The sequence below is a fragment of the Thunnus thynnus genome, chromosome 6 (assembly GCF_963924715.1).
Source record: "Thunnus thynnus chromosome 6, fThuThy2.1, whole genome shotgun sequence".
NCBI lineage: Eukaryota > Metazoa > Chordata > Actinopteri > Scombriformes > Scombridae > Thunnus > Thunnus thynnus.
The window spans coordinates 8,486,475-8,503,257 of record NC_089522.1 but is presented as its reverse complement, the minus strand read 5'-3'; the positions used below and the strand labels follow the sequence as shown (position 1 = coordinate 8,503,257).

Sequence of the window (16,783 nt, the reverse complement as noted above, 5' to 3'; positions counted from 1 at the left end):
TGTCATTCCAAAAAATAGAATGTCCCAAGGTCAACAAAGGTAGTACATCACAGGGCTACTGGATTGCATTACACTGTACAAGTGTTTCTGCAGTTGTGTCCACCCCCCTTCAACTCATACATTTAGTCCATTTAAGCAGTTGAGAGGTGAAATAAAATAATTTACAAAAGCCACACTGGATGGCTCGCATAAGAGAACAGTTTGCAGCCGCCTGTACATCTGAACATACTAAACTTAATTTAAAATTCCATTTCCAAGCATTTCCATGGATGCCTGGTAACATTATGGCTACACATTTATTATTAACACATGGTCCAGATCATACAGTCTATGGTCCAGATGCAACAATACCCGTCTCCAGTCGTTGCAGTGGTGATGGAACCACCAAATTCACGGTTACTCTGTAAATGAAGGAGCACTCTACTTTTACAGACCTTCATAATACCTATAACATAGCTTTCACCCCATCATTAAATTCTACCTGGTAGTGTCAAATGTACTTTCTTTTGGAAACAAAATTTCCAAGAGAAAATTAATAAAACAGAAACAAATGACTATCATCCAAATCCATTTACAGACATTGCTTGATGTACCAATAACACCCTAGGTTCAAGCTCAATTAACAGTGTTCCTCTGTTGTTGGGGATAATGGGGAAAGTGTGACCTATTTCCTGGCTGTATCCAAAGCTATGGCGCCTGAAACCACAAACTAATTCTTTTGATTTTCTTAAAATCCCTCACACATTATTCATACCAGCTACAACTCATAAAATTTGTACTATTATTTCACTTATTCCGACTTAATACCCTGACTTGTAGCGGAAGATCCATATGAGAGAATATAAAGAACAATTCCTGCAATAATCTCACAAACCCATCTATAAAAACAATGACTCATCAGGTACTAAAATAACAGTGACGATGCCTTCTCGTCATCAAAAAGCGTGAATCAGATAAGAAAGCAATTTTTTTCTAATACAGCCAAAACTCTGTAGAGCCAGGTTTACATAGTGTTTTTTGCACACCAGCCCCTAGATCTTTTATGGGAAATCCTGGAGAGGTGAGAACCAGATGGGGATATTGAAAACACCAGAGTGCCGGCTCCCATCATTCATCATCATCAAGGCTCCTAAGAAATTGAAAACAGGCCCCTGAGAAACACGAGTCCAGACACTCATAGATGAAAAGGGGGCAAGCGTCCAATTAGATGCCTGGAAAACAGATTTCTCCACGCCATGCCAAGACAGAGGAATAAAAAAGGATGAGAAAAGTGGATGGAAAAGATGACAGAAGATATCAAAGGGTTATGGGACATGAGGATGTGTATATCATTTCTTTGTGTATTTATTAGATTAAAAATTGACTTTGAGAGAGCAGTTTAATGTTTGTCTTAACCCGCAACGCAAAACTTGTTAATCATGGAGACATTTGTCAAACCTAATTTTTGTTACAATGATTAATTTACACCAACTGGAAGACGAAAAAAGAACTATAAAGAAATGTTATTATTTACTTCCCACTGACACTAAATTATGGTGTGATCTCAAAGTTACCAAGTGATTATTTGTCATCAGCAAGTCCTAATTTTCAAGGAATTATAATACAGCTGTGTATGACACGATATATTAGGGGTGTAATGATTGTTCAAATCCACAGTTCAGCTCAAGCCACGCTTCAGTTCATACCTTTAATAAATAATAAATTTCTGGGTTTTATTAAATCGACTACACTTTGGAATATCAAGAACACTAAAGAGTAACTAAGTAAACAAAATCACTGTATTTCCTCTAATATTGGCTGGGGCCTTTATTTACCTCAACTGCAGAGGGTACCAGGCCTTTATTGGAAGAAGGCTTATATTAGAGAAAGCCTATATTTATAATTCCCTCTGTTTGATAAATATATTTGCTCATATTTTAGTACGAAGCCTCCTTGTTTTCTGATCTGCTTCCGTTTGCTCTGTTAAATTTTTGCTACTGCATTACCAGTAATTACGGTAGTCCGCACCAGACTTAAGCCAACCGAACCAGCTAACTTCCGGTTTGCCCTCTGCTAACTTGAATGGGGATGAAATCATTTAATAGTGCAGCTCTTCTAGACTTTCCAAATGTTATCGGACCGAATAGATCAAAATCTGATAGTGAAACGAGTCATTTCATGGGGCTTGTGTGAGTTTTGTTATATTACAAGCAACCAATAAATTAGGTGGACCATTAAAAAGTCACTTCTTATTTACCTAGTTCATAAAAAGAACTGTTCTCAGTCAAATACTGTGATAAAGAAAAACTGAATTCAACTTCTCACAGTTAATAAAGGCTGTAGTTGTTTTTCATTTTAAAAAATGTTAACTTCTGATGTTCAGACCTCCTACCTGATAAGAGACTCCAGGATGAGAGGAGAAGGACCCTTCTGAAACTCCAGCTCTTTGTAATGCAGAGCCTTGGCATAGGCACGACACTTGGCAGCCCTCTCGCCGAGCAGCACAATGCCATTATCATCTCTCAGAGGCAAAGGGCCCTAGAAAGGGAAATAAATTGTATAAAACAACCATCAGGGGTCTGGTGGTAAAATGTTTTTCCTAAATAAAATGGAACTTGAATGAAGAGTCATCTGCAACCTTTACGGTCCTCTATTGGCAATTAGTAGGGTTTGCACCATCAATAAAACATATTATTTGTGTCTCACTCACTGTTTATACGTACACTACAGCTCAATTACTGTGAAGGACTGAAATACAGTAGTTTGATGTAGCATTTTCATGATTTTAGTAATGTGCCTTTGTAACTGAGTTAATATGCAAAACAATCTGTGGTAGTCTACAAGAAAACGTCCTACACTCTTTTTTTCACTGGCTTGGAATAGGACACCCTCTGTGTGTTTCTACTGCAGCTTCACAGGTAGGGGTAACCCTGTCGACACGCTATATTATGGGCCAACTATAACTATCTCTACCCTCAACGTTGCAGTATCGTCACTAATGAGCTCAACATATGTGGTCAAACAGTGGACTTGAGAGAAAGTGCAATCTTCAAACACGTTGCTCTGGCAATCTTTTAGTAGTCCTGCAGCACCTGCATAAAGTAGGAGGTGCTGTGGTTTCAAGTTTTTTCTCCTAGTTTCCTGTTTATATTTTCATCAATAATCAATGATTTCTGGTCTGCTATCCAATTGAAGTCCGTTGTTAATACTTCCTGCGGCTGGATTTTATTTTGAAGCAGCTGTAGAAAGTGTTGACAAGTCAGAGTTTAGCAATCAACTGATACTGTGTAAAAGGTATAGTGTCATTTTTATTACATGGAAAACCACTTGCACTGTGTCCACATCACAGTTGTTCATGGCACAGTGCAGGACAGTTAAACCAACTTTATGGAAATGTGGCATTGGTGGCTCTACAAAGTAACAGGAAAAATGAAGGGACTTTGTTGATATCTGCTTTTTGATTAAGACATTTATTATAAGCAGGTTCTGCTATTTAATGTCACAAACTCTGCTTTGCATCTGGTTCGACGCTTGACTTGATTGATAGATGCATAAATTGAAAACAGTGAATGCTTTCACACACAACTTAGTTTGAAGATACCTTGATGACAATGGAACACATAAAATTAACTGAGCCTAGTGAACCATCATCATCATTTCCACAACATTAAAACAGATGAGGTTTTAATGCTGCTGCTTTGCCAGCTGGAGACCCATGTAAGTACATCCCATTTCCGTCATACAGTGCATGCAATGTCATACTAATCTAGTGGGCATGTCATTTTTGTTTCACAAAGGGGATAAATAAAAAGCCAAAAATCTCAAAACTTAAACAAACTAAAGTTGAGTCACTGGAAGTAATGAATAAACTCTTGTAGATTTATGACAGGCGGTTTGAGAGTAAATTCTATGACGCAGGAAGAGGCTCCCTTATCACCCCTTTAAAATAGCTAATAACAAAACCTGGAAAAGACTCTAGTTTAGAAAATGCAACATGAGATATTAACCTATAAGCACCATAATAAAACATGATGTGTGCAATACTAAAATGTATGTCAGTGATTCTGTGGTTTAATATAGTAGCTGCAGTTCAATGCTAACCTTGTCACTGTGCTCCATGAACTCTGCCAAGTTGAGCAGAGTCTGTGTGACCTCAGCAATGTCCTGCGAGGTGAGAGCTAACTCAATGCTGCGGATGAGCTCATCCTGCTGGTCCTCACTCAGCTCGGACCAACAAGACAGAAATGCCGCGTTGAACAGATCCCTGTGGAGCACATTAATCATTGTATCATTGCATAACAAATGCAATTCATAGTATTTTTCAGTCACAGTCTGCTTCACATTTAAAGATGCACATAGTCACATCTAGAAACTAGTAGCTAGTGCGACCAGACTTGTACTGCTGGTCACTGAACAGCTCTGCATTAAGCAGCTCCACAACAATATATTACGTAATAACAATAATAATGATGCTTCACTGCTTTGCTCAATGGTGGCTATCCAAACCCCCCGGCTTTCCAAACACTAGGGGTACAAAGTATGGAAAAAGTAAGGAAAAAGCTTCAAATTGTGTTCTGCATCTGTATTAATATGGGGAATTATGTAAATAATTTTAGCCATAGTGGTCTATCATGGAATAATAAAGGAGGAATAGAAGCAGGAGGAAGTGAGCTAGAGTACACATGACAGGAGTGGTGTACCTGGCCAGAGGGATATAGGTTTGGGCCAGTGACCAGCACGATCGTAGGGCCGGGGAAGAGGACTCCTTCAGCAGGACAACACTCAGGCGCCTCAGCCACTCCAGCCAGTCATCTTTGGACACCTTCCTGGCAGCACCCCACGCCTGTGAGGAGAGAGGGATCGTCCATTTCAGAGGTCACTGAGAACTACGTGGGAACAACACAGTTTCTCCAGACTTGACAGTCACTGATGATGTGTGTGGGAAGATCTGGCTGAGGTGAACGCAGGTGCATAGTCATCAAATATTACGAAGAATGGAACACCATTCTTCCAAAAAGATAGTCACTCATTAGCTATTTTGATGATGGTGCTGGAGAGTGCGTTAGTCCAAAATCTACAATGGATGTTCAACTGGGTTCAGAACTGTGAGAGTCATAGCATATGATTCACATCATCATGAGTCAACTCATCAAGTCATTCAGTGACCCCTTGTGCCCTGTATTGAAGCATCTGCATTCATTATGTTTCTTCATTTATTTATTCAGGTTTTTCCTTTAATTTGTCACTGGTCTGTTGGTCAACATATCATTAACACAAGTAAACTATTGGCTGCTTTTACACAGAACTGTTTATTGTACACAATCATAATACCTTCAGTCAACAACTACACCCTTGAAAAAAAAACACTGGATTTGTTAAGTGTTACTTTATTGAAGTTTTAAAAGTAAAATGATCCCTTCTAACCTTCTGAAGTGCTGTTGTGCTGACATGAAGCTTCTTCATAGGCCCCGCTTCTACCGGCCCACTGACCAGGGCATCGCCATTACCACGAAGTTGGCGATGTTGGAAGATTAGAGGGTCCTCTTCCTCCTCTGCCAGAGTGTAGCCCTGTTATAACCACAGACACACACACACACACACACACAGCCCACACACACACACACACACACACACACACACACACACACACACATACACAGAACCCACACACACACACACACACACACATACACAGAACCCACACACACACACACACACACACACACACACACACACACACACACATACACAGAACACACACACACACACACACACACACACACACACACACGCAGCCCACACACAGACTGTTGAGTCAGACACAACTGTTGAGTCAGGCCACAAAACATGTTTTATGAATGTACAAGTGCACTTCCTTCCTGAGGGATAACTGTTGATAAACACAGCATGGTAATGACTTACTCATGGTGCACTGTAGATAAAAAAAAAAGTTCTGTTTATTTATGGTTATGTAATTTATTGCCTGATCATGTGCAGCTGATCATGACGGGTTTTAATGTTTGGGTCTGACTGAGCAAGAGACAATGAATAATGAAAAGTTGGCCACAAAATCAATGGGCAATTAATTCAAGAGAAAAGTTGGAAATGTGCATAGTTTAATATGTTTTTGAGAAAAGCTTTATTTATTGGGGGGGACATACCTTAACAATACGACATATAAGTATGTCATAACGCTGGTGGTTGATCCTGTGCTTCAGCATCACTTTATTGACCATGGGGATGAAGATCTGGTACTGCAAATGAGAGGAAAGGGAAGGAGAGTAAATAAAAGGGTGTGTGTGTGCTTAATTATGTGGTCTAGTCTCGCTACCTCTTTCCCCTCACCATAAACCAAATAACTGAGTACCCTGCACTTGTATCTAACCACTAAGTCTCAGATCAAAAGCTTCCCCGTCACATTGTTGCCAGACGTAGCTGCTGCTACTTCGGTTGGTGGTTAGGCCTGAAAACGATAGGAGGGTTGAGGGATAAGGGAGGGGAAGGCTCGGAAGGACAGGGAGAGGTAAATGTGACCTCATCCACTCTCATAAACACCACCCCCTGCCGCCAAACGGCAAATGACATCAGCAGTCTGGCAGGAAGTAATAAAGACTGAGGGGGGCGGGGGTTACCGAAATGCTGTTCATGTGTAGCCAGCAGCAGGAAGGCTGGAAACAGTCTACTGAATAATAGCTACATCTAAAAAGGAGCCTGGGGGACAGCTACGGCTACCTTCTTGCCCAGCTGGAACACTAGCGAGGACAGTGTGTCCATAGAGGTGGAGCGCAGCTCAGGCGTACTGTCAAGTGTCCGAACAATTGGGTGGATAATACGTGAAGCATAGTCGGTGAAGTCCAGGGATTCTGTCAAACGGTCCAGTGTCTCCAAGGCAACCCTGAGCCACACAGAGGAAAAACAAATACAAAACACAGCTTTACTTGAACAGTAGTAGATCACAGACACAAAGAGACACGGCCTGCTCTGACAGACCTTTTAAGATAGCCAAGAGGACATGTGAAAAAAGTATGTGTCAGTCAGATTCTTCTATATCAAAAAAAGTGCACCAAAAAAATATTATGCTGTTAAAATTTCTAGCAGCCCTGTGATACTAGCTTTTCTCTCTGGTATCATAGGGCTGGTTTAGTTTTATGTTTCCATTTCTTTGGTGCAAGTGTATAAACAACTGAAGTGGGATTCAGGAAATACAACAAATAAATCAATAAAGTTTATGGTGGAATCCAAGGAGAATGGATTTTAACTAGACAGCCAAGTATAGTACTGACTTGCGGGCCTGCAGGGGCACATCAGGGGCATCAAAGAGTTTGACAATGGGAGGCAACAACAAGTGGAGGTAGTCGTCTAGGTTGGCACCAAACAGCTGGATAGCGTTCAGTAGCTGCAAAGGAGAGCACACACGGCTCAGTCACACATACCACAACATTTTAATGAGCTTCTTATGGCTAAAGGGGTTTCTTTGGGAATCCTCAAAAAAAAAAAAGAAGCCAGATGGTGTTTTATTTTAGCAAGGTGCTGGCACACATGCTGGCCTTCCAGGAAAATTCTGCATTATTTTGAGTGAGTGAATGAATGACTGAATATCTTACTTGTATGTTACTTCCCAGCACACAGACCATAAAATACAATACAAAGTACAGTAGAGCTACACATATGACATCATTCAAGTACAAAAATCCACAGAGACACAGAATGTGGGGCTGCTGGGAGGCCAGCATAATAAGATGTATACTATTTAACCTAGACTGTAGATTCCTACTGTGGCTTCAAAATGAAAAAAACAAACAAATTGTAAAAATTAAAACAATTAATTAAATTAAAAATATAAAGACAAGGGAAAAAAAAACACATATGGTCACATTCATCTGAAACAAACAGAATTTCTGAGATCCACTTCAAAGACGTTGTGAGGGACAGACAACAAAGCTTTAGCATATTGAACATATAGTTTTACATTAACGCCTCTGTACTCTGTGAATTTGGGCTTTCAAAGACCAAATTTGGCAATCACAAGAAAAACGTGGCGTGGTTGTCAATCCAAAACAGTAGTGGTCCCATGATAGTTTCAAAAACGTACAGCCCCAATACTCATGACTGCTGCCACGACCCATGTCTATAAACCAACCAATTGGTATACAGCATGAATTGATGCTGACGTTATATGCACCAATACAGTACATATACACACATAGACGTACACCACATGCACATATAAACTGATTTACATCCTAGCACTATGATGATATCGTACAGTTTTACACACTTTACAACCAAGATCTCAGTAAACCCAATTTGCAAAGTGTGACACTGCAATGAACATATAAGATTGCTGTTCATTCACATTGTGTAAGGAACCTAAGTCATTTATTACATGATTATTTATTTAAAAGGTAGTCCTAGCCAGTTAAAATTATGCATAATTTATTCATGTCATCAATATGATTAAAATTAGTAGCAAGCAAGCTGTGATGTAAAACAAATGGAGGCTTGTATTATCATGAGGTTAATGGGATTCTAAATCAATGGTTTCATTATTAGAGAGCACAAACATTTCTATCAACTAAGGTAGTCATATATCTCCTAGTTTCCATTTCTAATAGACACTAAATCTGAATGTGGCACAGGCACTTGGAAGCTGTTGTGCCGCAATGATCTGAATATAAAGTTCTAAATTCAGTATCAGGGCTTGCAGGGCTCACGGGGTGTTCTCAGTGCCAATTCCAGCCAGCCAGACAGCCAGACAGCTGTCTTCACCACGTCTTAAATAACAATTTTAACATTAAATGTGTGGCTGTTGCTTGAGAGAGATTTTTGTAGTTTGGTGTAATGGTACGCAATCACGTTGTGTGGAGCATGTGTGACTGGTGTAGATGGATGGATGGTGGTCTTAAAGGATGACGTATGTCGCAGCCAACAAACCCAGCCCGGCCCCCAACACACACCATGACCACTTGTGCTCTCTCCCCGCACCTCCACCCCCACGTCTAAATTGCGCACGGCGAGACAGCAGGAAGCCGAGGTGGAGGTGTAAGTGTGCGTGCATGTACTGGGGAGGGGGGGGGTGGTCGTGGTGGCTGGACTTAACAGCTCCTTGAAATGATGGAAGTATGTTTTTCTTTTCTTCTCCTGTGGACTAGTGGGTAACCCGATTCCCAGTTCCCCCATTTCATGACCCCCATCCTCAGGCCTGAGTCTGGATTAGGCTCCAGACCCAGGCCTGAGTTATAGACTATCCAGACTGTGGGCTGCTGGGTTATCTTATACTACAGACTTTGAGACAAAACAGCACCAGAGGAGAAAGCACTGCAGATGACCATGCTACTTATGATTCTGTCTTTGTGGTCTGTGCCCAAACCATGATTTAGGGCTTGAGGGAAAACCCCAACAACTACTGGCAGCAGCTGCTGAAACAGGAGAGTGTGTCAGCTACAGGTCTATGCTGTCTTTGAACTTCTGTATTACAAGTGAATAGCTTAGACCTGAATGGGTCTTGATAGATCTTGACAAAAACCACAAACAGAAAACAGCACTCCATTAAGTCAACTGTGGGCTGAGCTCCTGTGCTTTCTGAAAGAGTGTGGAGTGACGATATTACTTTCTAAACACACTCCTCTTGGCAGAGCAACGTTAAGTTATCTACCCAAATAACAACTCAAATCTGACATATGATCTCTTAAATCTAGTTAGTGTGCTTTCTCCACCTGAATTATGACATACAATGTGTCACGTTTAAGCCATTAATCAGTGCAGATGTCAAATGTCAAAATGAGCTAAGCGGTCAACTCTGAAATAAAAAAACTGTTACATAACACGTTATTTGAGATCATGTTGCATGATAATTACTGTTTCACTGCTATAATTAATTACAGACATCAAACTTTTAACTAACTTTTCTCTACATTATAGCTATCCCATATTTGTGTGAAGATATATAGCACATATTTTATGTTTAGTTATTCATATTTTATTAAGTTCTCAACAAGTAACATCTGTAGATAACAACTAAAAGCGTATTTAAAACTTTCTTTCCCTTCTACATCTTTGCTTACACAAAGTTTGTCCTGCTTGGAGAATTCTCAAATATTCATTTGTTCCATTGGTGTTTAATGGTACCCTGCTGAGTTTTCTTGTAAACAAGCAAAAAAAGTTAGGTTTAAACTCAGTGTTACTCATCATCCTCAAGGCCTATCATTTTGAATAGATTTCCTTCCTCATAAAAACTTTGCAAGGCTGATTTTGTAAATATTTTAGAAATGTTATTTACCTGTTCTAAACCAACGGTTCTGAAAAGCCTGATGCTATCTGAACTACTGATGTACACATGGGTGAAACATAGTCTGTTTTTCTAAGCAAAGTGTGCGATTTATCAGTTTCATATTACATACAGCCCTCTGTAGTCAAAAAGGAAAGCTATATATTATAAATACGACCCACCAAATAAAGCAAGAATTGATATAAGGGACCTAAATCATAAACTGTAAAGAAATGAGCATGGCAATGTACTGACAGTCTCTTTCTTTACTTTTTATATAGATGCTTAAGCTACTATGGGTGCAGAGCATCATAAACAGGACTGAATAATTGCTATCCAAGTCAATTAGAAAGAGAGGGTTGTAAATAAGGTTTTTGAATAAAGGCCAACATTTAAATTATGTAAAGGGGGACACAGAAATTGACAGCAATTTGTACAAAATGGAAAATCTTGCATTGCTTGGGGACTTGGCACATAATGCAATATGCAGGAAGTCCATTATTAAAGAGTGCACATAGCTGCCGAGTAAGCATTCGTGGCGGCATTAACCTGTCTGCAAGCAAGACTTGTTATTTGTCAAGCCTCTGCTCAGGGTTCTGAAAGCAATTTTTTTTAGCTGTTTCCAGCTCTGTGACCATAATTTCAATTCCAGCCTTACTAAATTAATTTATTTAACCTCTACATTTGATATATCTTCATTGTTTTTATTTTTTCAATTATATTTTTATGTTTATGTTCCTTTTTTAATAATTATGTAAGTTTTCCTGCTGCAATAACTAAAATTCAACTCAACTCAATGAAATTTAATCTCATCTTATAAACGTCATAGTTTGATTCGAACTTTTTTGTAGTGGTTGTACACTTCAATCACAGACCGTGCTTTTAAGTTCATGGAAGAATGGAAGATAAACCTCTTCAGCCCGGTGTGGGTCTACAATCTCACACCAGGATTGATGTCTTTGTCACCTGAACTGCACCAACTTGCACTCACCTTGATGGTAACACTGCGTCCAGTGCTGTTGTCGTGCATGAAGACACGCAACATGTGTGGGATGAGCTGAGGAAGGTAGAGCTTGAACTCTCCGCCTAGAGCCACAACAATCTGCTCGATCAGAAGGATGATGGTGTTTTGCATGGGGTTGTTTGGTGTCCAGTACTCCTACAGCACAGAAAATGATATGTTGGCATGAATTAGAATAACATCATATGGAGTACTTCTTCTGATACTAATAACCTTGACTGAGGAGTCCTGATCAAGTTCAATTTTGTGTAGCACACAAGCAGAACACATTCTGCTACTATATAGCTCTAAAAAGGGATTGCATTGCAATAACATCAGCCAAATGTACACTACAGAATTTCTTATTATGATTATTCACTCCCACATGTTGCTAGGATTCAGTTTCCCAGCTCTAACATTATGTAATGATAATTAGTTTACCATCTCACTGAACAACAATTGTTAAATAACATTAGCAGTTCAGACTATGGAGAGAATTCCCTCAGAATCAGCTCTTAATTTGTGGACAAAATCTTTCCAAACTGTATCATATGATCTAAAAGAATGCATAAAATGAATCACGCTTAAGCTAACAGACAGATGTGACTGTCGTAGTAAGTTGAATGTTTGTCCAAAATAAGAGTGGCCTACATTAATGCCAGTCCAATTCCTGAATATAAATTTTTTACAATATTCAGAGGGCATTACTTCAACGGCCTTACTCTGGTATAGTGCTGAAGGTTTGTGTGGGTCTGAGGAATTGGGTCAAAATGTGTTTCCATTAATGATCTGAGTGTGAGAGACGTTTGGACAGATTTCCCTCATGAAGTACAAAGCTTTCACGTGTCAGTTGCAGACACTGAGCATCATGATACTAGATGGAGAGAAATGGAGACAGTTTCCTGACAACTGGGACTGACATCGTGTCTGTGTGGCTTATGACACCATTTTGAAAAATCTGGGCATGGCTACTGTGTACGTTAGAGATAATGGCAATTGGACTCAAGGTGGAGGACTTGCAGTCACGCAATACGTCAATCTGTCAATGGGCTTCAGCTGTGAGATCTGGCGGAGGTGTTTTGTCAGTGACCAGAGGTCTCGAGCAGCCCCCAACTTCCTGCTTTCCCTGCCTGTGGCCGCTGACTAGAGAGCAAGTGAGTGTACATCCTGAATGGCTATTCCAGCCCCCTCATCTGGATGCAGGAGCCAAGCTGCAGCAAAAAATGAATAGATTCTTTGTTTCACTTGCCATTTATTAACTCAGAAGGACTTGAGGGGCAGTGATTCTGCTCTCTCAATTTCTTCTCTCCAGGAGGAGTCACCCGCCACTGCAAAAGTGCTGGTAACAGTTTTACCAAGATTCCGATACAAGGACAGTCATATGATATTTTGTGTCTTGCTATATAATCATGTGCTAGACAAGTGTGTTTGTGCAAGTGCAGAGGTTATGGCTTTAGCAGTTGTTCCACATCATGTGATAAGGATGAATTTCATGAGTCATCACCAGTTTTCTCCTAGGTATGAATTTGACAACGTGAGTGGAAACCTGAGAGCCGTAAACTGCATCTAGCGCTGCTGTTACGAAGTATAATTCTAAACAAGTGACCCGCACTAAAAGCGAGAGTAAAAAGCATATTATTCAAATATAAATAATGTGATTTTCTCATTCTCCCAGTCCCACAGTCTCGTTAAGTACCACACCACACATGATGTGTACTGCTGTGACATGGGGCCAGACTTCATCCAGGGGCACTGAACACATTATTCCTAATGAGGAAAGTGGAGAGCACAACGGAGCACAAGTAAGAGTTTGCAGCTGTTTGGTTGACTCACAGGAAAATAAGAGGGACTGGATGATCGGTGTTTAGGGATTGAGGTAAGGGTTGGGGGGGGTGTTGACACAGGGTGCTTTCCATTTGGCTAACATGGCTCCTCTTCCTTCACTTGCGTTTCTTCCTTGCATCGTAATTCCTTAATAAAACACGAGGCCGGAAGAGTTGTACTTACCGAATGGGACATCTACACACACTGCAGCATTCTTCTTCATACGTCAAGTGTTGCGAGAGTGTTTTAATGATGCATTCATATATAAATGTGCTGTTGTGTCTACAGCAGCCGTCCCATCAGGCCAGCTGACCAATCAGTAAAAAGATTCTGAACGAAGGGGTGTTGCCATCCGGTAAAGAAACTTCCATATGGGATACAACTTTGATTCCTCTCTCCTTGCTCCACATCTCCTCCAAGACACATTTAAGGACTTGAAACATCCTCGATGATGGCAGACAATGATCAATGTCCAAATCACGGGTTGGAGGACAGAGGAGCGAGGATGGGAGGAAACATAATTAGCAGAATGGAGAGCACCCACGATTACTCACTCTGATGAGGGTGAAGATGTCGTCCATGTAGGGGCGGATGTGGATCTTGACAAAGCACACAACCATTCCCATCTGCTGGAAGAGGAACTGGAACACAGAGAGGAAAGACAGGAAACAAAGTTACACCTGCTTTGTGAGTAACTCACATTATTAACCAGAGGATAAAAGCAAACAAATCTGACAGACAGCCTCTTTCCTCTTATTCTGTGGTGCTACCTACCTCTCGGATACTAGCATCACAGACACGGATGACGTTGAGAAAAGTGGGCATGACCTGGGGCAGGAATTGGACACACTTGAGGCCCAGAGACTTAAAGATGAAGGTGACAGCCTGGACCACCATAGTATGGTGGTTGGAGAGTGAAGGGTCCCTCAGGATGCGCATCAGAGTGACGATTGCCACCGCAGGGTAAAACTCATCCAGGGGCAGGTTGCCCATGTTCACTAGCATCTCACTGGTGCTGTAGTCCGCTGAGAGGAAGAAAAAATAGAGGGGTTCACTTAGTTGTGACTATATTTACCTTGAACCGTTTTACCCTCAGTAAATTCTTGTTTGGGTCACAAACCTAAACATAAAAAACTTGAATCAGTTTTCTGTAATATCCAGCAATTTGGAAATGTTTAAACTATTTCTGGATTTTCCAAATTTAATCACTGCATAGAAAAAATTGGAGCTTATTTAACAACTATTAAGTGAATTCCTACCATAACTTCATCAGTCCAAACCTCGTGATTATGATAGAGGGCTCTTCTGTCATGACTCTCAAAGACCCTTAGTCAGGCAACAATTCTCCAGTGTGCAAGTTTGAGTATGTCATTGACAACATTAAGAGGCTGATGGGAGAGCTGATGTTGTTGGCCTGTTGCTGCTGGCTGTCTGTCAGTTCTGGCACCAATCTGTATTATATTATAGTGTTACACAACAAATCAAATGGGGATTTTTCTTTTTTTCTAATGAGATTAAATTTGATTGCAGTAGTTGATGGCTTTGTCCTGTGTGTTTAGTCTTGTTCAGACCCCAAGAACAACCATGGAAAAATAACTCTGTTTGCCAGCATCAACACAGTACTGTTTCTCTTCTGGGCTACTTTTCATTCTTGTTCTAGCACTATGAGGTAATGCACGTTGATATGGGTTCACACAGTTATACAAGTTTCAGGCAGACACACAGCAGAGCACAAATTATAATAATAATAATATTCTATAGTACATATAATGGGCATTGCATGTTTACAAATGAGGTAACACATGATCAAACATGTTCAATGTTACACGAAATTTACAATGAATTGCAGGGCTGAGGCTGAGTTCAGTCCAACAATAACACTGCATGAAAAAAAAAATCAAACCCCCCTCATTCAATTCAATGAGACCTCTTCATTGGGACAGTCAGTAATCTGATGTTAATGGCTCGAGGAAAAAAACTGGCCATCCAGCTAAAAAGCAGAAGCTGAACTTTTGCCAAAGCACAATCCAAAGTGTCACCCTTGGCCAATCAAATACGTCCACGCTTACATTCCTGATAGATTAAGGTTGGAACATGAAGAGTCTACACTTGCTATGGTGTGTTTTGTGTTTGATAAGCTTTCAAACTCATTGTATTTTTTCTAAACAGTGCTATTTTTGGTCTGAATGTCTGGTAATTCTTACCTTTACCTTCAAATTTAAGAAATTGCTGCAATCTGTAATAAGCTCTTTCAGAATCACCTTAGTGGGTACAGAAAAAGTACAGAAAAATCTGAGAAGGGTTTCAGCATTCATGCCCAGAGTTAGACAACATAATTTTGTGTATTCCTTAAAATAAACCAAGCAACAGTGGTGGCCTTTTTAACATTTATAATCCATATTTAGGGGTCCAAGCAAAGCTGCTGGAACCCAACTGTATTTGTTAGGATTATTTATTTATTTATTTTTCTTCTTGTCCTTGTGCCCTAAAAGTATCTGGGTCTCGAAACCATAAAAATTACATTTACCAAACTTGGCAGATAGGTTGGAAATCTCACCCACTACTCAGACAAAAAAAAAAAAGATCTCTGAAAATGATCCTGCAATATTCTGTCACTTGGGGGCACCACAAATGGGAGAAGTTTATACCTCATAATCGGCTGCAGAGATTTGTACAAAATTTGGTTTGCACAGTCTAGAGTGATGACTCAGGCAATGCATAAAATCTGGTGATGATCAATTTTAAGTGGGCGTGGCTTATTACAACAAATCTACATTTCTAGACATTTCACATTCCAAACTTTAAAAAAATTAAAATAAATCACCCTACAGATCTGATTTTTTTTTCAGCACATCCACTGAACTGTGACAAAAGTTTGTCTCACTGCAACCTATGGTCAATTCAGAAGTGCAGCACTCTATATTTTCCAAAATATGAAAAGTCAATTCACATCTATATCTCCACAGGTCTTCATTCATATGCTACCCGTCTGGCACATGTGATGTCATTGGCTCAAGTTGTAAGAAGGTGTGTGGAAACCATGTCTCCCCAGTGGCACAGTCAGTAAGTCGCCTTTTCTGGGTATACAAAGGTCCAGGGTTTGAATCTCCAGGCGGCCAATTCAAACTTGCCAACCATGTGGAAATTTATGCATGTGGCATGTTTTCAAATTCTTCTGAAGGTCATATTAAGTCAAAGACTGCCATTTGAGCCTAGACCCTGTTTATTGCCGCTTGCGGCTATATTTATTTTTAAACAAGTAGTTTTATTAATGTTTTTGTGACAGGCAATGCATATGGGGTCAGTCTGTCCATATATCTGTGAAGAGCTATTGAGTTTTAAAGGCGAGCTGAGAATACAGACGTCTGGTATTCAGCGTTTCACTGGCCTTCTGCAGGAGTACAGTTTCAGCTGCTCCAGTTGTCTCCCTTCAGACTGGACTGTAGACATAACAGACTGGCACAGAGCCTGTAGGCTAAAGAGGGTAGCTCTGCTGTTGGATCTTTTAGTATTCTGGCCTTCACCAAGTCCAGATTAATGACGGTGATAGATGGCTACACATCTGTATCTTTACAGCCCACAAACAGGCATCAGTGTAGCTAAGTGAGGCAGCAGTGCTGTAGTAATTCAGGTTTCAGCTGTGCAGGAAAAAAAAACTTTCCTAGCCATAATAACAGATGCAAATAAAGCAACTAACCAATAAGGAATATGCA

The 16,783-nt window shown here is 40.3% G+C and overlaps 1 protein-coding gene across 3 annotated transcripts in view; it reads right to left on the bottom strand.

Annotated features, from left to right (window-relative positions):
* The window catches only part of mtor (mechanistic target of rapamycin kinase), an 89,433-nt gene that overhangs the window by 58,299 nt on the left and 14,351 nt on the right, over positions 1-16,783 (bottom strand). For all 3 annotated transcript variants that reach the window (XM_067591519.1, XM_067591521.1, XM_067591520.1), the window contains 10 exons: positions 13,845-14,095; positions 13,625-13,711; positions 11,238-11,405; positions 7,263-7,375; positions 6,712-6,874; positions 6,141-6,233; positions 5,404-5,547; positions 4,680-4,822; positions 4,081-4,243; positions 2,372-2,517 (listed from right to left, as the gene is read on the bottom strand). In XM_067591519.1, coding sequence (XP_067447620.1) covers positions 2,372-2,517; positions 4,081-4,243; positions 4,680-4,822; positions 5,404-5,547; positions 6,141-6,233; positions 6,712-6,874; positions 7,263-7,375; positions 11,238-11,405; positions 13,625-13,711; positions 13,845-14,095 — 1,471 coding nt within the window. The remainder of the gene's footprint in view (positions 1-2,371; positions 2,518-4,080; positions 4,244-4,679; positions 4,823-5,403; positions 5,548-6,140; positions 6,234-6,711; positions 6,875-7,262; positions 7,376-11,237; positions 11,406-13,624; positions 13,712-13,844; positions 14,096-16,783) is intronic.